This window comes from Phasianus colchicus, chromosome Z, assembly GCF_987193195.1.
Source record: "Phasianus colchicus chromosome Z, bPhaCol1.hap1.1, whole genome shotgun sequence".
Taxonomy (NCBI): Eukaryota; Metazoa; Chordata; class Aves; order Galliformes; family Phasianidae; genus Phasianus; species Phasianus colchicus.
Window position 1 is genome coordinate 90,577,737 of NC_143476.1, and position 20,375 is coordinate 90,598,111.

The 20,375-nt window shown below is 39.5% G+C and overlaps 1 protein-coding gene across 5 annotated transcripts in view; it reads right to left on the reverse strand.

Annotated features, from left to right (window-relative positions):
* Nucleotides 1–884: 884 nt before the first annotated feature.
* SMAD2 (SMAD family member 2) overlaps nucleotides 885–20,375 on the reverse strand; it is a 39,377-nt gene continuing 19,886 nt past the window's right edge. For 4 of the 5 annotated variants that reach the window (XM_031597090.2, XM_031597089.2, XM_031597091.2 and 1 more), the window contains 9 exons: nucleotides 14,160–14,249; nucleotides 12,833–13,026; nucleotides 12,075–12,209; nucleotides 8,768–8,842; nucleotides 8,244–8,297; nucleotides 7,440–7,652; nucleotides 6,342–6,479; nucleotides 6,030–6,174; nucleotides 885–2,792 (listed from right to left, as the gene is read on the reverse strand). In XM_031597090.2, the coding sequence (XP_031452950.1) occupies nucleotides 2,669–2,792; nucleotides 6,030–6,174; nucleotides 6,342–6,479; nucleotides 7,440–7,652; nucleotides 8,244–8,297; nucleotides 8,768–8,842; nucleotides 12,075–12,209; nucleotides 12,833–13,026; nucleotides 14,160–14,249 (1,168 nt within the window). In that variant the 3' untranslated portion in view covers nucleotides 885–2,668. The remainder of the gene's footprint in view (nucleotides 2,793–6,029; nucleotides 6,175–6,341; nucleotides 6,480–7,439; nucleotides 7,653–8,243; nucleotides 8,298–8,767; nucleotides 8,843–12,074; nucleotides 12,210–12,832; nucleotides 13,027–14,159; nucleotides 14,250–20,375) is intronic. The other variant, XM_031597092.2, reaches the window with a different exon arrangement.

Consider the following 20,375-nt stretch of genomic DNA (forward strand, 5'->3'; position numbering starts at 1 on the left):
TTACCCCAGGGCTTCCAAAGGCACTTAAACTATGGGCAAACTGCAAGTTCTTTACAGAGAGAGTGGTGAGGTGCTGGAACAGCTGCCCAGAGAGGCTGTGGATGCCCCGTCCATCCCTGGAGGTTTTCAAGGCCAGGTAGGATGGGGCCCTGGGCAGGTATTGAATGGGGAGCTGGTGGCCCTGCACATGGCAGGGGGGTTCCAACCTTGGCCATTGTGTGATTCAAACAAAATGAAACATTTCAATGAAGATTACTTCCCTTGTTCCACCAAGATGTGGCAGAAACACAGGAGGAGAGTACTTCAGTGATACTGATGGGAGAAAAATAAATTGATTTCTACAGAGTTAGATGGCCTTGTCTGCAAGCAGCACCACGCATCCTTGTACACATCCTTGTACACAAGTTGAAAAGGCATACCAGAGAAGGCTGTAGCCAAAGCTATTCCTATGGCCACAGCAAAAAAAGGAATATTGCCACAGCTGTTTGAGAGAACACACACAGGAATCCAGAGGAAGGAGACTACAGAATTAGCCCATCCACTTGGTTCAAGTCTCAACCTGCTCATACATGGAATAATGTCTTTCACCCAGACAAGTCAGCCTTATCTGTTTCACAGGTGAAAGTAAACACCTGTGCCAGCAGGATGAAATATGTCTGCGGCAGGAAAAAAGCAACTGCTTTAATGAACTTGATCTGAAGTAGAAGTCTACTGTTGAAAACACACATCCAGAATCCTCACTATAACTGTCCAAGAAGTGATTTTACAATCCAAACTTCCTAGCCACAACATGCAGGAAATTCGTGGCATTTCTTTGGGTTGGTTAGAATCACTCCCACTCTTCACAAGACGACATACAGTAAATAATGAAAAAGGAGCCAACATGAGAATTAAAACTTTTATTAGTGTATTCACATATTAGGCAAATGCAACACTCATGAAGCTTATTTCTTAGGTTCACAAGTTCTACCAATACATTAGTCTACTGGTAAAACTAGCACAAACTGGTAACTGCTTTGTCAATTTTTAAAAGGTGGTTGGCCCTCTTTTCCGAAGCTTGATATTTTGGTATTGCTTCTATGTCCTAGTCATTACGGCATAAAATTATCCATGACTATCCTCAATTCAGTCAACTGATTAAAAGCTGTAACACTGGCCACGTTTTTGTTCTCCAAGTTATCACTAGCCGCACTTACAAAGTACAGTGCTAGTGTAATGCGTGAAACCATGGGAAAGGACAAAAGCAATCCTGCTACTGCCACAATAACATAAGAATGACAGACAGCTAGATCACAAGATTGTTAGTAAGATGTACATTTTTCAAGTCAGAATAACCCTTCTATACAGTTTCCCAACCCTTACCCAACCCAGACTTATCTGAAGAATATATTTCAGAATATTTTTAATATGGTGCAGTTGTAGTGTCCAAGGGTTCACAATAACATGCACAGTTGTGAAGAACCTAGAAACCCTCCTTCGCTGGTCATACCTCAGCAACCACTATCCTAAAGGTTTTGCAGAAGCAACTACTTTTAATAACAAGGCCCATTATGACATAATGAATGAGTATGACCTGGTATGTCAATAAGCTGTACAAAGCTACTCAGATCAGAGATTTAAATTCTGTTACTGAAACATGTTAAGAAGCTGCATCTATTTAAAACCTATAAGAAAGAGTCTAGTTTACCCTGGGAAAGGATTTTCCAAGGTGTTTGGCTCAAAAAAAAAAAACACCCAAGATTTTTAGTAGCATCTGTTTATTGAAAGCATACAGACATAAGGGGTAAGTCACTTCTGTATTTAATCCAGTATCCAACACTATGGTCAATTCTCACTCTATGAGAAAAGCACTGACTTCAGTGATCCAAGGTACAAAAAAAAAATCCCAAAAAACACAGTGCCAGCAATACTACTGGCAACAGATGCATCAGCTCATATGGGTAGGGAAAAGTAGACTCCTAGTGTGATGGATACTCAGCATATAGAGTACAGAGATTCATTTTAGGCCCCATTAAGAATACATAAGTTGTCTTGAGATTTCAGATAAATCTCAGACATTTATTTCCCTTCCAGGGGAGGGATTTTCTTTATCTTTAAGAAGGCAGCAAAAAAGTTAAGCTTTTATACTAGTAAAGTCTGCTTTTTATGTTTAGGACAACTTGAAAACCTACTTATATAAAAAATATAAAAGAAGATAGGAGTCAAGTCTTGATATTTTGAGAGATTTGCCTCAATCTAAAAACAAACCAAACGTCTAACTATGGGAACTAAAATGTAGAACAGCACAATACTGTGATATCAGAGATCATGATACATTGCCCTTACATATACTTAGCTATTCATGTTATTGATAAACCATTAGGACACTCAATTATATACCCAATAAAAACACCATTAAGAATCTTTAGAGCTGTTCCTCCTTCTCTCTGAAGAAGGCATTTCTATATACTAAGTTTTCATCTAGTATCAGAGTATAGGAAACAGAATCCACAAGGTGCTTTAATTGATGAGACCTCAAGTGCTGTTTTTCATTAAAAAAAAAGAAGCTTTTTTTTGGATAGTAAAGAGTTCATGAGGACCACACACAAATACTACGATAGACGAGCTTTTCTATGAAGTCTGTTGATAGGTCTTAGTATTCAGCCCACTGGTAGCAGAGGAAGGAGTTTTACGACATGCTGGAGCAGCGTACTGAAGGGGAGCCCATCTGAGTCAATACTTTGTCCAGCCACTGTAGAGGTCCGTTCAGATGGAGTTCAATCCAGCAAGGAGTGCTTGTAACAGTCTGCCGCCTGAAAAATTAGGTGGAAGAGGAGAGTCAGAAAGTAGTTTTTCAAACCATGAGGTTCTCCATTACACAATCCCTCCATACGGTGTGGTTCATCTATTCCTGCTACGCAAAGATTAAAATTTGCAACCATTATGACAAATGTACCAACAGCTCTTCAGTCTGTAGAAAAAACAGCCACCCCACATCTACAAGAAACAACGATAACACCATCAAGAAGTATTCAAACAGGCTGCCCAGGGAAGTGGTGGAGTCACTGCCCCTGGAAGTATTCAAGAACCATGGAGATGTGGCACTTTAGGACATTATTAGTGGGCATGGTGGTGATGGGTTGCCAGCTGATGATTTTAGTGGTCTTTTCCAACTTAAATGACTGTGATATTCTGCTCTGAAGAATAAAATAAGGACTGAAGCAAATGTTACGAGCACCATACCAAATGCCTTATTCTTCAAAAGAAAGTCAAACTGAATACTGTGCACCCACTCTGGTGCTGATGTCACAGACAGCTGTATACAGCTAATATCTCTGCCTTCAAAGAGTCTGCATGCATAATTATAACTTATTATTACATAATAATGTAACTGTTTATATTATTATAATAACTATGTTTGAATGTAATTGACTGCTAAAAGAAATAAGAAACAGAAACACTCAACTCTACATAGGTGGGATGGTCTAGCAGCAGAGTGCTATGGTAATCATAAGATCTACATTTTTAGAGCAATTGTCAAGAGAGATGTACAAGGAAACCATGGTAGATGTTGTCAGAAACACTACACTGTAACAGAGTGTGTGGTTATACTGCACTGATGTTATCTCAAAAGGAACACTCAACTTTATCTCTGATTTCCTGTCGTCTTACTTCTACCTCTACACGCGTTTTGTACATCCTCACGCAAACAGCTCAAAAAAATGTGTTTCTCTTGTCTCTTATATCAACTTGCCTTATTTTCCCACAACAGAAGCTGTTAATTAAACACCGTTTCGAACACCTCAGTGAAGTTGAAAGCTTGACAGCCATAGAAGTTCCATTCACTTTCCCATCCACCCTTGTTTCAGAGACCTGTTATTCAAACATCATCCTTTCATCCTTTTCATCTCCAAAGTAAAGAAATCAGTATTGGATCTACTCTGCCTGAGAACTCCTGTTATTTCCCTGCACCCACTCGAGGCATAGGAGTTTTCTCAAACAAGAATGGCAAGACTACTGTTGCTAAGCCAGTTTTTCCCAGTAATTCTAGTTATTCTCAAAGCAAAGTGAGGAAGCATTAAGATTCAAAGACAGCAGATTAGCCAGACAGAATTCCAGCCCCTTCATTTTTACAGTCGGCACTGGAACCCTTTGCTTGAAGGAAATATGTTTATATAAGCAGAGGAACTGAAAAGGCAGAAAAATCAAGCCGGTGAGAAGATGGATTTCAAAAGCTGTCTGTAGTTTTATATTTTCTAGAAGAAAGCAGCTGGGGTCTGTGCTCTCTCAACACTCTAAAAAACATTGTTATCTCAGCCCTGAGCATCTATGCCAAAACAAAGTGATCCAATAAAAGAACAATCTAAACCACAGGAAATGTAATTCCATTTTGTCTTGAATCCTCTCCCAAAGAAGGAAGTTCATTATTCCACCGCTGTCAACTCCCCTACAATGTGTTCCACAATACACTTCCTTAATATGTTATAACTGGGTCTGTTCAACAGCCCTGGCAAAAGATGAAATAGTGAGAGTCACTTTGCAGCCATCTCAAAGCTGAAACTTGGTTTCTTCTACCCATGGATTTCCCACCTGAATCTTTGCTGTAATTACCTCTAACTAACGTTTTTTAGAAGAACAGCACTAACTTTTACAGAGATGCACAGAAACTCATTTAGTATTCCTTCAGCAATCAGATTCCGTGCTGTTTGAGCAGGGTTTCCTCTGAAGCTTTTTTAACCCTAAGACCTCTGAAGGGTTTATAGACTACAAACAATCAACACTCTCTCTCCTTAGTAAAAAAACCTTCACCCAAGGCCTCCTCGCTGCTTTAACCCAAGACATAACTCCATTCACTTCAAGCTGTCCTCATACAATCTGACTGACTGAGCCTTTCTTCTACTCTGATTTGAATGTTTTATTTAATTATGTGTGAATGTATGCATTCTCCTTTAGAGCTAAATCCAACTGTTCTTTAAACTGGAGCCAGATTTTTCCTTGCGTACCTCTTGCTAACAAAGAGGTACCAATTTATTCCATTACTCAAATTTTTCATTCCATCTAATTAGGCTTTTACAAAATTGGCTTCATTTAGCTGCAAATCCTCCCCCACATGCTGACAGCTCACATTTACATGGATATATTGCAAGAAAAGAATAAAAACCCCAGGATCTACAGTGCAACCTGGCATTGTTTAACTTCAGAAATTATGAGGACTTTTTTTTATGTTCTGTATTGCAGTAGGGTACTGACATGTCAGACTTCTTTCAGTAAACAATTTTTAAGTATGTTTAAGGGATTTTTTGTTAGAGTTGTTTAAAACCACACCTGTAGCTCTCCAAAATAATGAAATATTTCAAGCTGCTCAGTTAGAAGTTGCTTCCTCCTCTTCCCAAATTGCCATTCTATGTCATAAAGAGGCACCATCCTAAATGGTTTTTAGTTTGTCCTAATGGATAATATAACTGGACTGTATTCATAAAGAACAGATAAAAGACTTTTTTCCACTCAACCATTTTTAGCAATTTTACTACAAAAACACAAAGCTTACTCCTTCAAAGTTTTCCACTACAAGTCCCAGTGCATTTGCCATCACTTGAAAGCCTGTTCTCCAGCTGCTGCAATCTGAGTCACTCTAACACTTTCTTTTGGATCTCCTCAACTGCATCCCATTCTACAACCTAATAAACTCATTTTACTCCACACCAAACTGCACAGAGATGGTAGGTCTAAAAGCAATTGTAAAACAAGTTCTGAAACTTCAAGATGTTGTCAGTGGTTTCAGTAAGCCAGCAAGCAGGATGAAGGGAACTTTGATGAAATTCCTTGCTCAATGAACTTGAGTGAAATATGAAAATCAGTTTACTGGTCTTTTTGACTGAGGAGTTCTATAGTTGACAGAGGGAAAAAAAATATGAGTTCAACTTATAGACAGCACAGCTGCAGTAGTATATGGACAGACTTCAATTCAGATGCAAAAAAAAGTATTAGAGAAAGAAAAAATTGTTAACTCTAAATTGAAAAGTGTTTTTTTTTTTTTTTTTTTTTTTTACCTGTACTCAGCTCCCCATCCTTTAACAAAACTCATCCTGATGGTACACATTCTGGTAAGCTGATAAACTGCTTCAAAACCCTGATTCACAGACTGAGCCAGAAGAGCAGCAAACTCTTGGTTATTAAAGATTTTTAGATTGCATCCTACAAAGAAAAGATCAAAAAGATACACTTAAATACTTGTTTTCACTACACCAAAGACCAAAACCCTGAAGAAACCTTTTTTAAGTACCAAAAGGAAAGCAAACAACATCCTGTGAATCCATTCACTAGACTTTTTTTTTGTAGGAAGCCTTTGGTAGGCAACTGACCTGGTGGGATTTTGCAGACAGTTGCAGGATGCCAGCCATATCTTTGATTACAGTTGGGGCTCTGAACAAAAATTGCGCTATCACTGAGACACTCAGCAAAGACTTCTCCGCCGATGTAATAGAGACGCACTCCCCTCCCTGGAACAGAATTCAAAGGAACTCTCGTTGTGATATGACCCAGGCACATTAACAAACAAGGGAATATTTTGTTTCAGAGGAGGCCAAGTTTTCTCTTTACAACAAAAACAGAAATCAATTATCTGGTTAAGCATACTGCTGGGCTGACAGCTGTAGCAGAACAGCATTAACTTGCTTTTATAATCACACAGTATTTTGAAGTAAAAGCAGAATAGTTTTTAGTATAACATGAACTGGATTTTCTATCCAGGTAATGGTCTACAACCAAACAAGAACTTTTTCACTTACAGAAATATCACAGTTGAAATAAAAAGATTACATTCAGTGTAAATAAAGCGTGCCAACATGAAGTATTGTATGTGAAGTGTCTTGTGCAGGCAAGATGATGGGAAAAAACTAAGTAATTTTTGAATTGTGATCTTGATCTGTCTCAGAGTGAAAAAAATCTGCATGGGTTATTTCTGTAAGAAGGAATGTACAATTGATTTTCCCTCCAAAAGCTGTTTATAATTAACAGGTCTTTTAAAGGTCATAATGCCTACTCCCCTTTTTTCCTTTATAACCATTTTTCCAACAAACCATCGGTTACTCTCTAAAAAAAGAGAGAACCCCTGACATGTTTGCTTTTCCTCACAACTGACCACTTTCATCACTCATTAAAGACACATCCTGGGCTTCTTCAAACCTAGAATTTTATTACCCAAGATTTGCATTTGAAGTGGAGGAAATCAGGTTCTACTCAAGATGTAGCAGCAAGAAAAAAAGTTTAAAAATAGTGACTACTGCTAAATAAAATAATCTAAAAATATATATATATAATTTCTGGAAGAAGATGTTGCAATGTGGAAAACAATATTCCTTAATTATTAAAGAGAAAATACTGATCATTTTGTAATTAAGCCTTGAGAAAGAGAAATCTGAGTCTGGAGCATTAAGAGAGGAAAAAGATCAGATCTTTACCTATGTGCCGCCTTGTCATTTCCACTGTTGCGTTTCTGTTGACGTTGGAAAGCAGACCTAGACAAAACCGTTCGGAATTGGATGGATCTGTGAAGCCATCTACAGTCAGAGACGGCTGTGATGCATGGAAGGTTTCTCCCACTCTTTGATTCAATTCATAATATGCTATTGAACACCAGAATGCGGGCTCCGAGTAAGTGACTGGCTGCAAGTCTAAAAAATTAAGAAAGAAATAAAACTAGCACAGAATTTGAGCCTGAAAAGAAATCTACCTGCTTTGCTGTTCTTCTATTTCAGAAATGACAGTCTCTTCAAGCTACACAAATTACAATTCTGCTTGCTGTCGTTTTTAGCTACTCCAATAAAAAGAATGGAATTCAGTATTTCACACAAAGGAAGAGAGTGGGAAGAGGAGAAGAGATGATCTAAAATGAGCACAGCTCATGTATTCTAGCATTTGCACTCTGCTTAGCACAATGATTAGGCCACTGTTACTGTGAATTCAGACAGCAGAGATATTTCTGAGAGATATTTCTATTGCCTTTCTGTAACTTGAAAACACTTTAGTAAAATTAAAAAAATTAAACTGAACCACTCACAGGTTTTGCTCTCTTTGCTAGAGATTCAGCTGCAGAAAGAGGGTATTTATTAATTAGCTATTAACCCAGCTACATGGATCAACCCAATAGTCTCCTACCAAAACTCTCACTTTCCTAAATTATATCTTTATTTTTAGTGTGCACTTGTATACATGAAGTGGAGCCATCACACACACTCAAACATACGAAAGTGTTTCCAGCTTACCCAGGCTATGGTTGACTGGAGAGAGAGTACTGGGAGACAGCTCTGCTGGAGATCCTGTTGGAACAACACAGATTGGTTCAGAGCAAAATATTCTTCTTATTTCAGGCAGATAAGTATGACTTATTTAGGGACCAGGTTTCTCTTTGAGTTCTTAGGACTTAAAGCCCTCAGAAAACCTGTAACCAGATTTCCAGCATGTCCCATCTTTATTCAGAATTCAGATTACATTTCATTTTCCAGACTCCTGGGAACCTAGCCCTCCTCATAAAGAGCCTATTAACATCTCAGCGGGGCATTTGGCAGAGCTCTCTTCATGCACAGTCTGTGAACATTTATTTATTTATGCGCTTCTCCACTAAGAAGGAGTTTCAATATAGCCTTCCTAACAAGAATTAATTTGAAACACAACAGGTTGTAGAGAAGGCTGTTGCTGTCATGACTTGGGCTGAAGACATGCTATTACGTGTAAATGGATCACAACAAGCAATTCCAAGTCTTCACAGTGGTGAAAAATGAAACGTTACCTGTATCCATGCTTTGGTTCAACTGCTGGTCACTTGTTTCTCCATCTTCGCTGATATATCCTGGAGGTGGTGTTTCTGTAAAAATAAAATAAAATAAATATATATTCATTTATAGTTTAACCGAATGAGAAACTTGCAAGATGTACTATTTGGGGATTAGTCGTCAACTCCCTGTACGCTCTGTGTGATACCTGAACACCGAACTGGAATTTCATTCTGCTGGATTTCCTTCCTTCCAGTAAGAACTCAAACCCGTTACCTGCCCAATTGTCTGCGTAAAATGCATCATCCCTGTGTGCCCATCAGTTGCTCCAACATGTTACATAATTAATGGATAACCCCTGTTTTTTCCAGGCAATACAACATACTTCCACTACAATGAGTAATAATTTTGCAATTGTGATTAGCAGCTTTCACATTTAGTAGAATTACAAATGAAAAAACCATCTGGTGACTTCTACAAAAAAAATAGGAGCTGTCTTCATGCAGTATAACCATCAGATCAGACACCCTCCTACGCCTTACAAGTTTTTAGATTTAAAGGTTATTTTCCAGCTTGGTCCCCATATCCATTTTTCTTCAGCACCTAAAAGTTGCTTTCACACATGAACAATAAGAGTATTATCTAATCAGTTATGATGCACAAGCTCTCTTTATTATGGCAAATGCCAAGTTGTATTGAAAAAACATCAATCCTCATCAATAGCTTTTATTAAAAATGGGAGTATCACCAACCAAAGTAAACTCAATAACAAGCATAAAGCATTTTGATACTAAAAAATGTCAAATTTCACAGAAATATCTTTAAAACCCAGGATTTGTTTGTGATTGTTCCTTCCCTGCATTCAAAATTAATTTGTAATTCAGATAATGTGCTAACCAACTGCCTTTCAAGAAATAATTTGCTTTGAACTGGGCATGAGTCTTTTCCTATTTACCGAAAACAAAATTGGAATTTCTTTAGTGGAAGCAGTAAATGCTAACTGATCTCTACAATCACCTCAGAAATGTTTAAACTCTTTGATGTTTCTGAGACATTTAATTACTTATTACCAAACAGTAATAACAAAGATAAAGTGTTCTGCTTCAGAATTAAAATAAAACTTATCTACTGTCGTGTCAGAGATTTATAGGAGAAGAGTAATAACAGAAGAAAGTCAGCAAGAGGAAACTTGATTAAATCACCAGATTAAATAAAACTGAACCAAAAGAGCTACATTTTTAGTTCACTCTAAATATAGATGTGACAAAATTCAAATGAGAATTTAAAAGGAAAATCGAGGGAAATCTTTACTAGCAAGAACAGTGATGACAAAAATCACACTTGTTTTGAACATTTCTATAGAACTCATCGTGATAAACAGGACTGCACCCATCTCTTCATTTTTTGTTAATATTTAAGCTCACAGATGTGGTTAAGGTCAATAATAATTTCCAATCCAACCCACACTTCCAGCTTTCAGCTCTTAATTTGAGCTTTTTGGCACAGGTTATGTTCTATATCCACTCAGTCTGAACACAGCCTCCCTCCACCTTTAATACAACTTTAGGGTCAGAGGTGAGAAACAACACAGCTGGAAATAAATTAACAAATCCTAGCCAGAAGTCTGGACACTGTAGCTCAAACTGGAAGGGTCATGAAGGCTATCCTACATCTCCACAGTCACCACCTGCCCAGAAAAAGCACATGAAGTACACATGAGTAATGACCTCCTTGTAGACCAATAGTTTTAGTCTGGCCTTCTGCTACAGAAAACAGTTCTCCAAACCAGGCATATCAGAACCTAGCTAAGCAGCAAAGGTTAGCTATCAACATCAAACAAAGTGAGATTCAGATATGATTCTTGAATACAAGAGCAGTGTCTGTGACAAAGAGAAGGAGGTGAGGTGTGGTGAGCTGCATAAAGAAGTGAGTATCACACGAGTACCTGCAATCACCTTGAGCAGGCTTCTTGCAAACAGTTACCTATAGCTCCCTGAGCTCATTTCCTGGATTTCCAAATGGTGTTTTTGCAGTAAGCTGTCCACAAATACCATCAAAAGCCCTCAGACTGAGTCAAAAAAGCGTACATAAATCAAGAAAGCAACACTGAGTTACTGCACCTTGAATAGCCCTTTAAAAATCTTGTCACATAATCTTAGAATGGCTTAGGTTAGAAGAGATCTTTAAAATCATCCAATTCCAACATCTTTATGGGGCAAGAAATTTGGCATTGATTTAACAAAGGGGATCAAATTCATTGACATTTTCTTGGATCTATTTCAGCTTTCAGATAGATTTACAGGAAACACGTAACAACCTGCATTAAACATGCAGATAAAATGTGTACATCACACATTTGAGTTTATCCTCTCGTGTCAGGATCTGAATTATCAGCTTATTTCAGTACTGGGATGCTGAATCATAATTGCCTTAAACACTCATGAAAAAATGGCAGCTTGGCTCAGTTTTATCTTCCCAGAAATTTCCTGAAGTAGCAGGAAACTAGGGGAACTAAAGGCCAGTGAGCCTCACTTCTGTGCCTGGGAAGATCATGGAGCAGATCCTCCTGGAAGACACGTTAAGGCACATGAGGGATGAACAGGTGATCCTAGACAGCCAGCACAACTTCACCAACAGCAAATCATGCCTAACCCATTTGGTGGCCTTCTGTGATGGAGTAACAGCATTGGTGGACAAAGAGAAAACTGACATTATCTACCTGGACTTGTTGAGGCATTGAGGCACTGGCACAGACTGCCCAAAAAGGCTTTGGATACCCCATTCCAGGAAAGCCGGACTGCGTGGGGCCCTGGACAGCCTGATCCAGTGCTTGACCTAGCAGTGAGCAACCCTATCCGCGACACAGGGGTTGGAACTAGATGATCTTTGAGGTCCATTCAAACCCAAGCCATTCCATGACACAGGAAATTGGGATAGGAAAAAAAGTCACACTTTTCATATTTCAACAAGAATAGAGGCTTATCTGTGCACTGCGGCAGTTCAGCTTTGACTTTTTTTGTTGTGGGGTGGGAAGAAGCAAGGAGAAGGAGGAAGAATCCTTTATTAATTCAATACTCTTATACTGAATACTAACAGCAAAACTGTACGTACTGTAGTAACAAATATACAAAGCAGACTTCTATAGATTATGAGCTACAAATAAAAAAAATTTAAGTCACTGTTTCATTTTCAGGAGTTCCACTGGAATTAATAAAGGAAATCAGCAAGATTTAATTTATTGGTACATCCTTCACCTCATTTGATCACTTCGGAGGAAGATGCAATGTTAAGCATAGGGTTTCATGTTGGGAGGTAAGAAAATACCTGGTATGTAATTGCTCTGTGGTTCAATTCCAGCTGGGAAATTAGTGTTCTCAGGAATGGAATGGGTGTAGTCATCAAGAGGAGGAAGCTCTGTCAGGATCTCAGTGTGCCGTGGCACTAGTACAGGAGGCAAGACTGGAAAAGAAAAAGTCAAACTCACACTTCTATGAAGTGAAACGAAAAACAAATCTAAGCCATGTAATAATTTCTTCAGGTGTGTCTCAGTACTTCTAATACTTCAATTACTAAAACAATTACTAGAACAAGCAAATTCTTCTTGAACATGACTTAGTGAATTATTCTCATTTTCTATTCTCATTTTCATGCTGGACCATCCTTAGCCAGCTGGAAATTGCTAGCACTACAGTAAACACTTATCAGGGCATTCAACACATTGATAAAGACTTTTCAGTACCTTTCCTATTAAAAACTTTAAGCAGATTGTATTCTCCAAACATTTATCTTTAATCATCTTGCAGTCCTGGCACAAGAACACACCATCCTTCTCTACTTTTCATTTGAAACATCATGCTGAACACGTACGCAGAATCACAGAATCATTAAGGTTGAAAAAGACCACTAAAATCATCCAGTTCAACCATCAACCCATCACCAAAATGCCCACTCACAGAATCACAAAGGCTGGAAGAGACCTCCAAGATCAACAAGTCCAGCCCCAACTCACCCCTACACTAAACCACGTCCCTCACATACACACAGACGGCGCTATAAAACTAGATGCAGTCTTGTCTTCCTACCTGGTGTCTCCACTCTCTGGTAGTGGTATGGGTTAACACACACTTCATCCTTCTTAAGATTAAAAGCGTATTCACAGTTTTCAATTGCTTTAAGTTCATGGTGGCTGTGGAGGTCCGGCCAGCGCCACAGACGGCAGTAGATAACATGCGGAAGCCCTTTACGATGCGACACCTGTAGTCGGCCATCCAGAGATCTACAAGGGAAAGATGTTGAGAGGTATTTACAGGCTGCACGCTGTCTCATAATCATTCAGTCAACAGCGTACACACGCGGGAAGGGCAGTTTGCTCATTTTCAGAATTCAGCGGATTGACACTGCTAGTGACATGTGTACTCTTGTTAAAATGCTTCAAATGGGAGAAAAGTGATGGCATCAAGCAACGTTAACTCATCTCTGAGCTGCTCAAATTATTGCCAGTGAATTTAGGGGTAATTAAAAGCCACTTTACCTCCAGCCAAGTATTTGGGATGATCGCTTCATACACATTTTTTAAATGCAGAAGACAGTTGTTGAAAGAAAAATCACACTCTTAACAGTCCCTTCAGTTTCTAAACCTCAAGGCTTTGCATGGCATGGATGCTTTATGGTTTTGAGCTTAACAATTCCCTGGGTACTGCAAGCCAGTCTCTAAGCAGTCAGCTGCCCAAGGGATCCACATGGCGGTGTGACTGTGATGCAACAAGTGAGAACACACATCTCACAGGGGCTATATATTTTATCTTCTTGCCTTCCTCTGCCTTGCTACCAGCTGAAAATGTTTTGCTAGTTTTAAGACAGACTGCATATGCTTACACAAATGCAGATGTTTATGATTGTTATGGGATGGGAGACAAACCTCAGTACACAAATCAAGCAATGTGATATGAAAAAATAAAGACCCTGCTCAGAATTTGCCCGCTGTTAACTACTGAAGAATTGACAAGCAGTTCTTTAGCAGCTCGTATCAGAGCCAATTAGTGAGATTTAACTGAAAGCTCATGGCATACAAAGCAGTTTAAACACTTTGTAAGATTAGGTCTAAAGAATTAAGTAGTCCAACGTTGTTAATAGAAATACCAAATCCCATCAGAGCTTGCATTAACAAGTCTTCCCATTCTTTCAACTGGCGTGAAAAATGAATATTCCACATATAGGATTTCATTGGTCAAAACATCAGCTGAGAATACTTGGATTGCTACACTGGCAAGCAAATGTCTTTAAAATGCTGTATCGTGAGAGGCCTAAGAAGCATTCAGTCTATTTTACAGCTAAAGCATCCCATGACAGACCCTCCAAAGCCAATCCCTCCCACAAGATTCTATGATGGAGAGAGGGCAGAATATTCACCTGGTTTGTTCAGAGAAGCTGTAAAGGCCTGTTGTGTCCCACTGATCTATCGTGTTTGGTGTACTCAGTCCCCAAATTTCAGAGCAAGTGCTGTGCATAAATTGAAAACAAAAACAAAAAATTGGTATGAATATGGAACGTGGTTATTCAAAACACCATGATGTCAAACATGGAGAAATGTACAGAGTACTTCCTTCCACATAGAAGATAGAGCACTGGTAGGCTTGCACTTGGATGGACGTCGCATGCTATATTTTCTATATGAAGGAGGCTATCAAAATGGAACGCATGATTCAAAATAAATGATCATGTTTTTAAAGGGTGAACAAATTCTGACTTTAGGTAGTTGATACAGCTGCAATGCTCCTTAAAACAGGCAAAACTTCCTCAGCCTAGCTCATACCAAAATTCTCTTTTCAAGAGTCATTTCTGGGTTGGTTTCTTTTTTGTTTTTGTTTGTTTTTCAATGTAAGCTGCCCTACAATTACAATCACAGGCCATGTGCATCTGGAACTGAACTATCACAGCCTAGCTCCAAGGTGCCACCACTCAGCCATCGCAGTCTCCATGTATACTCTCATTTACTGCTTTTCTCAGTACAGCAAAACCTGGGCTCCGAAGAGAAGCATATTGCAGTGATGCTTCTCACTAATCTCTGGGTTCTCCTTGATTAAGAAATGGGTGTTATTTTTGTTATTTTCTACTCCATACAAGATGTATGTTTTACACAGATTTACCTTAAGTCCCAGCTACAGAACAACAAAACTTTAATTGTGAAATCAAGCAAGAGGAAATGAGAGACAACTTTTGGAAACCGGTTCAGTGACAAGCACAAAAAGTTCAAAAAAAAGGAACTTCTAGTGACACAAGCACAAGTTGAAAGGAGCAGCAGATTGAGGCAGAGCAAAAACAGCATGAATGTATAAATGAGCATGTTCTGAGAGGCATGGGCCCACCTCAAGTCCACAAGACGTGCTCTGTGACCACTGAGAAATGATATTTTACATGAGTAACACACAATGAGACTCAAATGCAGACAACTTGGGCAACAAACATCTTAAAATCAGCACAAAGCCAGAAGCGTGGCTGCTATTTCACCTTTGAAGTTAACAATCTCTGAAAAGTTGTACCAGAAGAAAAAGGACAAGAAGTTCACCCCACACCTGATTTTAAAAAGAAAGTTTAAGATTTACATTTAAGTTACCAACCCCAGCTGATATGCTGTTCTTAACAGCACTTCTAGCACAGATAACCACCACAATTTCATGGACACTTCTTTAAAGCTTTAGCGTGGGCCACAAAGGGAGGGAATGGGTCTGCTCCCCTTCCTGCCTGTGTCACACACCTCAATTAAATACCAAACCAGGGACGGTGAGATGCTCTAAGACAATTCATGGCTCTCCAGAATCCCAGGGGGCAGGAAGGGGATAGTGACCATCGCTGCTTCAGCAGTGCCTGCCACCTCTGCTATTCCCAAGGTGTCTCTACCAGCATGGTGGGCTGCCAGCAGCCATGCAAAGACTGGAATTGTTGCCCTGAAGACCTACAGGCAGCCTGTGGGACACACCACAGGTAACACCCGTGTCCTTAAATCTGCACCACTACTGGTTGTAAGACAATCATCACATACGTTCAATTAGAAGAACACTGAGTAGACACAGTGTGCTGCATTTAATTGACACAGGTATCTCTAGCAGCTTACTCCCCGGAGCAACAGATTCTTTAAACAAAACTGTGCTCAAAAGCTAATGCTGTCATACAGATTCCACCTTCTCAAAATTGTGCCACATGGTTACTCCACAACACCTACAGAAGTGCTATAGCCTTACAGTATGCCAAACAGGAACAGTATTTTATATTATCAACCGCTTCTATGCAAGTATTTGAACCATCAAAGTTGATGTCATAGTCCAAAACCTACAAAAAGACAAACAGTACTCTGAAGTGACTGTATGATGGAGGTGTAACTTAGGACTCAGGACACCACAGAGAAGGAAGGTGGTGAGGAAGCACATAGGGCTGTTGGAAAAGAAGGTACAGAAAAACTGATTAGCTAGAGAGTAAAACTGCTCCATTACCTTGCATTTTACAGTGCTTTCTTTTGGGACATATGTCTGCCCAGGGCTGGGATTAATACTGATGAATTATTGCTCATCTACACCAGGACTATATTCTAGGTCCAAAAATCAAATACACTGCACAGCCTGCAGGAAATTGTCCTGTAGTTCAAAGACAGTTATCTCAACACAGATCTGTGGTTCACTTAATGGTCTCTCTGTTCTGCTCACACAGAAGATCAACTGCCTACATGCTGCCAGACCTCCCCGATCCATGTCACCCATCCAAGTAAACTAGAGCTCTTATAAATCACACACACATCCCAAATCCATTCTCCATCCACAGGGCTTCCATTAAAGGTTGCGTTTACTACACCTACACAGCGAGTTCACTCAAACATAAGCAATACTCGTGGAGAGCTGGTGGCTCCAAAGGGAACTGCATTCTGAACAATATTTAAGCAGTGACTAATGCCATATAAATGAAGGCACAGACTCAAGAAGGATTTGTGTCCCCCTTCAAAATAGGAGGTGTTCTCTCCTAAAAACTTACCTTTCTAAAGTGTCCTAAATCCCTTAGGAGATGTAGGTTTGCTTTAGTCCATAAAGATTCTGGAAGAATAAAGGACTAACATATGTACTGCTAAGGTAAATCTTGCCTGGAAACATTTCCAAGCCATGGACCAAGATTCTGTATCCTAGGAAGCAGATAGGATGTTCCCCAGCATGAAGCCAGTTATGCCCTCCTACAACATTACCAGCTTGTGAGCTGCCACCCACTGGGACCACATGCACTGGGAACTCTGCTGCAGCCACCCTGTCCTGCAAGGAAGAGTCCAAGAGCACAGATGTACTGGATGCAGACAGCCCTGAAGACAGCTGGCCACAACGCTGGGGACATTCCAAGGCATGCTGAATTTATGAGGAGGGAAGGAGCCAGCACATATCACCATTTCATGTGCTTAAGGCTGCAGCCTGCTTCCTAAACACTTGAGGCTTTGCGCTTTGCAAAACGGGGGTTTTTGGCTTAGAACACGCTGTATATCTCAGCATGGTAAACCATCACTATTTCCAAAATATAATCTGCCTCCCGTAGCAAAGCAGGACTGAAGCCCTGTCTACACAGGAAAGGTTTTACTATACTCCAAAAAAAAAAAAGAACCTCAAAGCTAGTGTATTTTGTCTCACAAGAGTGGACACTTTCATTAAAAGAAATGTTTTCACAACTGCTCAAAACAATTTAATTGTTTACATAAACAACATCAACTGTTCAAATGCTAGGGAGTTTATTATTATTATTTAATCAGTGTTTTCAGCACTGATTTTGATTAGCAAACCACAACATTCTGTGGCCTCCAGCACTCATGGCATGTCAGGGCTGTTGCTTTGCAGACCCTGCAAGATTATTGTATTTATTTAAAGAATCAATTGGCCTCATTCTGCAGGTGTTCTGAAGTTCTAGGAGCAGGAAGATTATTTTCTAGAAGATGAGGAAACCCTCAAAGCACACTCATAATGACTGCTAATTCTTGAGATTTTCGGGGGAAAGTCAACATTCTAGCATATATTTGGTTCAGCTGTTACACACTAAAACTGGGACAATTCAGTCCTGCAATCCCAGTTTTGGGACTGATCACAAAAGGGCCAGACTCATTGCTATGGGTGGAACCAGCCCTACTTCTTTCTGAAGCTTTCCCTAAAAGGAAAGGAGTTGGTGTTTCAATCCTTTTTATCTGCTTATAAGGAGCAGCATCTCAGATGATATTCAACATTTCTGGCAAGAAGAATCTTTAATGTGGCTATCACTATGCAGCAGCATAGAGCATGCCTTCAGTTCTTCCATTTCATCATTTCCTCTAACAGGAAAATCCAAGCTCCAAAAAACCCTACTCTGGGCAAGAAATGACCTAAACAGCAGAAAGCTGCAGCAATACTTCACAATTTTGAGACCCAGTGCCAAAACAGCTTCTCTTTATAAGACACAAAGTACTGACACATAGGAAAAAATGTGGGGGCAGGAAGAACCTAAATATCAAAGATAGGCAAAAATGTGTTTGCACTGCTTCTGTGTACATACTACAGATAATGTTTCCAATCAGCACAAACTGTCTAATTGGAATGCCTATAAGCCTACTAAAAACTGGACATTTCTTCAAATAGAAATGAATTTTAAACCTGCACATAAAGAATAAGCGTTATACAGAAGTGGTTTGAGTCACACTGTTTAAAAAAGAAAGTAATCATTGCTTACTTAACACATTATGCTCTAATCGGAGGAATCAAAATTTGTGTCAAAATTCATAATAATAAGATATAGCCACAGAAGATCCAACAGTCTAAAGCAACACACATTTAAGGGTACAAGTTATAGACAGACCATCTCTGAGCTGGAAGACACTGGCTGAAGATAGACCCTTGTGTGGCAAAGGACGTGGACCCATCCCTCCATGCTAGCCTTGCACTTGCTCCAAACACATTTGCGTGACAGCTGATACAAGTCACCATAAAGGTGGTAGGTCATGTAGGTCTTCTCAATAATAGGACAGAAACAGTGAACAAAGTAACCATCTTACCACTAAAACTCTTCACAGCACTGGCAACCTCCAGCTGCTTTCTTTGTATGCAATGAAATTCCTGCAGCAAGCACACCAGATGCAAGCAAGGCAGAACCACTTCAAAAGCGTTTACATTATCAAGTAGCAGAAACACTATACAGAGAAGTTGTTAAATGTTGTCACAGCTCAAACATAATTCCACTTCCTTCTCTGCAGCCTTGCAAAGCAATGGGGTGGCTGTTCAGGCATGGATACTCAGGGAACTAAAGTAGTTTTAGAAAAAAGGGAAAAAATCTGAAAAACAGATTTCATCAAGCTAGCTAAAGCCAAAGTTACTCAGGAGTCATTATAGGATGATCTTCCATATTTGTAAAGTAATAACATTGAATTATTTATGATTTTCTTAAACCTATGACATTCAGAGTCTACTCCCAGTAATACGTTTCGGAGTTATGTTCAAGACCACCTTGACCATCTTCCTCCTGTACCTTACACTCACAAGTCTTGAGTTTTGCTATGTAAGATCTCAGATCTAGGATATATAACACACAGAGCTGGAAAACAAGGACAGCTCTGACTAAGGCTTCTGTTCAGAACTGGCATAGCTGGTTGTACTCCTGTGAAGTTGTACTCCTGTGAAGACACCATTCATTACTTCACTGAAAGCACAAAAAGGATCAATTGATGAAAGTGAACCTTCCCTTTTATTACAGTATTTTCTTCCTGATGACACTGGGGTTCATGAACGCATAAAGCTCAGAGGGAGGTATACAAAGCATATAGCAAACCTTTGGAATGGGGGCCTTGAAAATAACAGTAACCAGAAGGTGGACCTGAAAGGCTGAGATGTAATAGAGATGGATCAAAATCATCAATTAGCAAGTTTTATGGCTTGTATACAATACTACATTAAGCACAGAAGACAGTTTCTATGAAATCTGCCTGACTGTGGTTTCCTTAAATCCACCTTTCAATTAAAAGTCTGCAGAGCTGCTTCTGCATTCTGACCTGACAGTCCTTTCTACGTGCTGGCGGCTAGCACAGAAGTTCTGATCTCTCTTTCTTACTACAGAAAATGTAAAGATTTGGGAATCTAGTATGAAATAATTATTTTTCTTCTCAGCGTCTATAAAACAGATGAGCTTATCTCTTGGCTGAATAAAAAGCATAACTCTGAATTCTTCTTATAAAAATCACTTACACAAATCTGCAGTGCCACTCATCATTAAGAGAAGTTGGACAAGGCACTTTCACAGAGATCTATTCTGTGACAGACAATGGAACAGAGAAGTAAAGGAAGAAAGAAGATGGTAAGTTGCGTTGCAAGACAGTGTTAACAACCACAGCAAGCAGATATGTGAGCAGAAGTACAGGTAGGTAGACACCAAACAGATATGCCCATGCTAACTGTAGGAAAAGGATATTAAGCAATGTCTATGAAGACCCACGTTCCAAAACAGAAAGCTCACACCAAATCACAAGTTTCTCCTAGAACAAACTCAACCAGTGCTAAGACTGGCAGCTGGATGCTCTATTTCCACAGCTGTGAGTTTTTACCCTATGCCTCCAAACTCTTTACACAACTCTTCTCTCAATCAGAACTC